General features: G+C 26.3%; 1 protein-coding gene across 1 annotated transcript in view; it reads left to right on the top strand.

Moving 5' to 3' along the window:
• LOC109353974 (aspartic proteinase CDR1-like) overlaps window positions 1-239 on the top strand; it is a 1,222-nt gene extending 983 nt beyond the window's left edge. The window contains exon 3 of the mRNA XM_019596329.1: window positions 135-239. Within this exon, the coding sequence (XP_019451874.1) occupies window positions 135-239 (105 nt within the window). The remainder of the gene's footprint in view (window positions 1-134) is intronic.

Genomic DNA, 1,634 nt, shown 5'->3' with positions numbered 1-1,634 from the left:
ATGGTTATTCTAATGATCAGTATGCATATATAGATACCATCGATTACAATCACATTAAAGATTCTAAATTTTATAATAAATAATTGCTTATAGTCATATTCTATGTTTACACAAACTTATTATAATTATTTCAGAGGGTTGTGTTCTTATTCCTTAGAGAAGTTTTCAGCACAATACCTACATCTACAAAATTTCGTTCTTTCAATGATATTGTACTTCAGGAAAATGGTTTAAGCTAAGCTTTAATGAAGCCATTACTTACATATATAGAAGAAGCAGCTGCTAAATAAACACTTATAATTTACACATAAGTGTCATTGGATTGGTAATAAATATTATTGAACAATTTGCTAGCAAAGAAAAGTCGCATTTTCTCATGCCTTCTGTTTTAATTTGTTTCAATCATGGTGCTGATTTCCATGTATGTTTTTGAAGGGTGGTAATATTTGGTAGGTACTAAGTATATTCATTGTATAAAAAAACTAAGTATATTCAAGATAAAAAACTTTCAGATTTTGCCAATATAATTTGTTGATATATATAGTAAGATATTATTCTATTACTATACCAACATCTTTTTTATATTAAATTGCAATATTGTCTACTATACCCATTTATTTTTCCATTTCTAAAAAAAGTAGATATTTAACTTCATAGTTGTTAATTATATTTAATCAAGACATTATTATCAATTCTTTCCTTACACACACGTTATTATCAGATCATTTTTCCCTTATACATACATTATTATGTATAACGCTTTTTTTATGGAGAAATTTAATACTTACAAATATAACATTAATAGTTTAATACCACAAACTTGGCATGTTTTGATATGGGTAGTTAGTTTTATTTTTTCCAAAATAAAAAATGCAACCTATTTTTCTCACAAAATCCATTGTCACTCCACTTTTTCCTACATGTGTATTGTGTAATAGTCGTGCCTTTCGACTACACTTCTTGAAAGGACTTATTTTTTTCGGACAAAGCTAGATCCACATGAATTAATCGAAATGTGAAAAGCATAATACGTCTTTTTTTTATATTCCTCTTTTTTGTACTAAAAAGACGGCTTGTTCTTTCTATCCTCATGAATCGGACAATACAATGCTATTTTTTATGCTTTTATTAGTACTATTTACTTTGTTGATTGGTTCAATAAATTTGATATTATAGATTATTAGATTAACACTAAATTCAAATAATAAAATATATAAAATTAATGATAGATTTAGTTTGAAAGAAATGATAGTTTGGGTAGATGTTAACTGCTTCAGAAGTAATATTAGGTTATTTTAATAAGGGGAAGTTCCCATACAAGGTGGAAGAAGCAAACATGATATGTTATCTCAAACCTTATTCAAAATCATATTTTGTTCCATAATAATAAAACAAACAATAATAACAAATATTTAAAGTTTTTAATTAACATCATATATTTTCATTAACAAGTAATATAGTTTAGGTCAGGATTTTTTTTAGTTTATCACATGTATCCTTGTACTAGAGACAATCTTGTTTGAACCAGAAACATCCACAGGTACGTGAAGTTAACATTCAAAAAGGATATTTTTTTCATCCACAAGACTCAAAACAAAACCTTGATTAAGGGGATTTGAGACAACATATTTTTG

The sequence above is a fragment of the Lupinus angustifolius genome, chromosome LG08 (assembly GCF_001865875.1).
Source record: "Lupinus angustifolius cultivar Tanjil chromosome LG08, LupAngTanjil_v1.0, whole genome shotgun sequence".
NCBI lineage: Eukaryota > Viridiplantae > Streptophyta > Magnoliopsida > Fabales > Fabaceae > Lupinus > Lupinus angustifolius.
The sequence above is the reverse complement of the archived record's forward strand: the minus strand, read 5'-3'. Positions and strand labels throughout refer to the sequence as shown.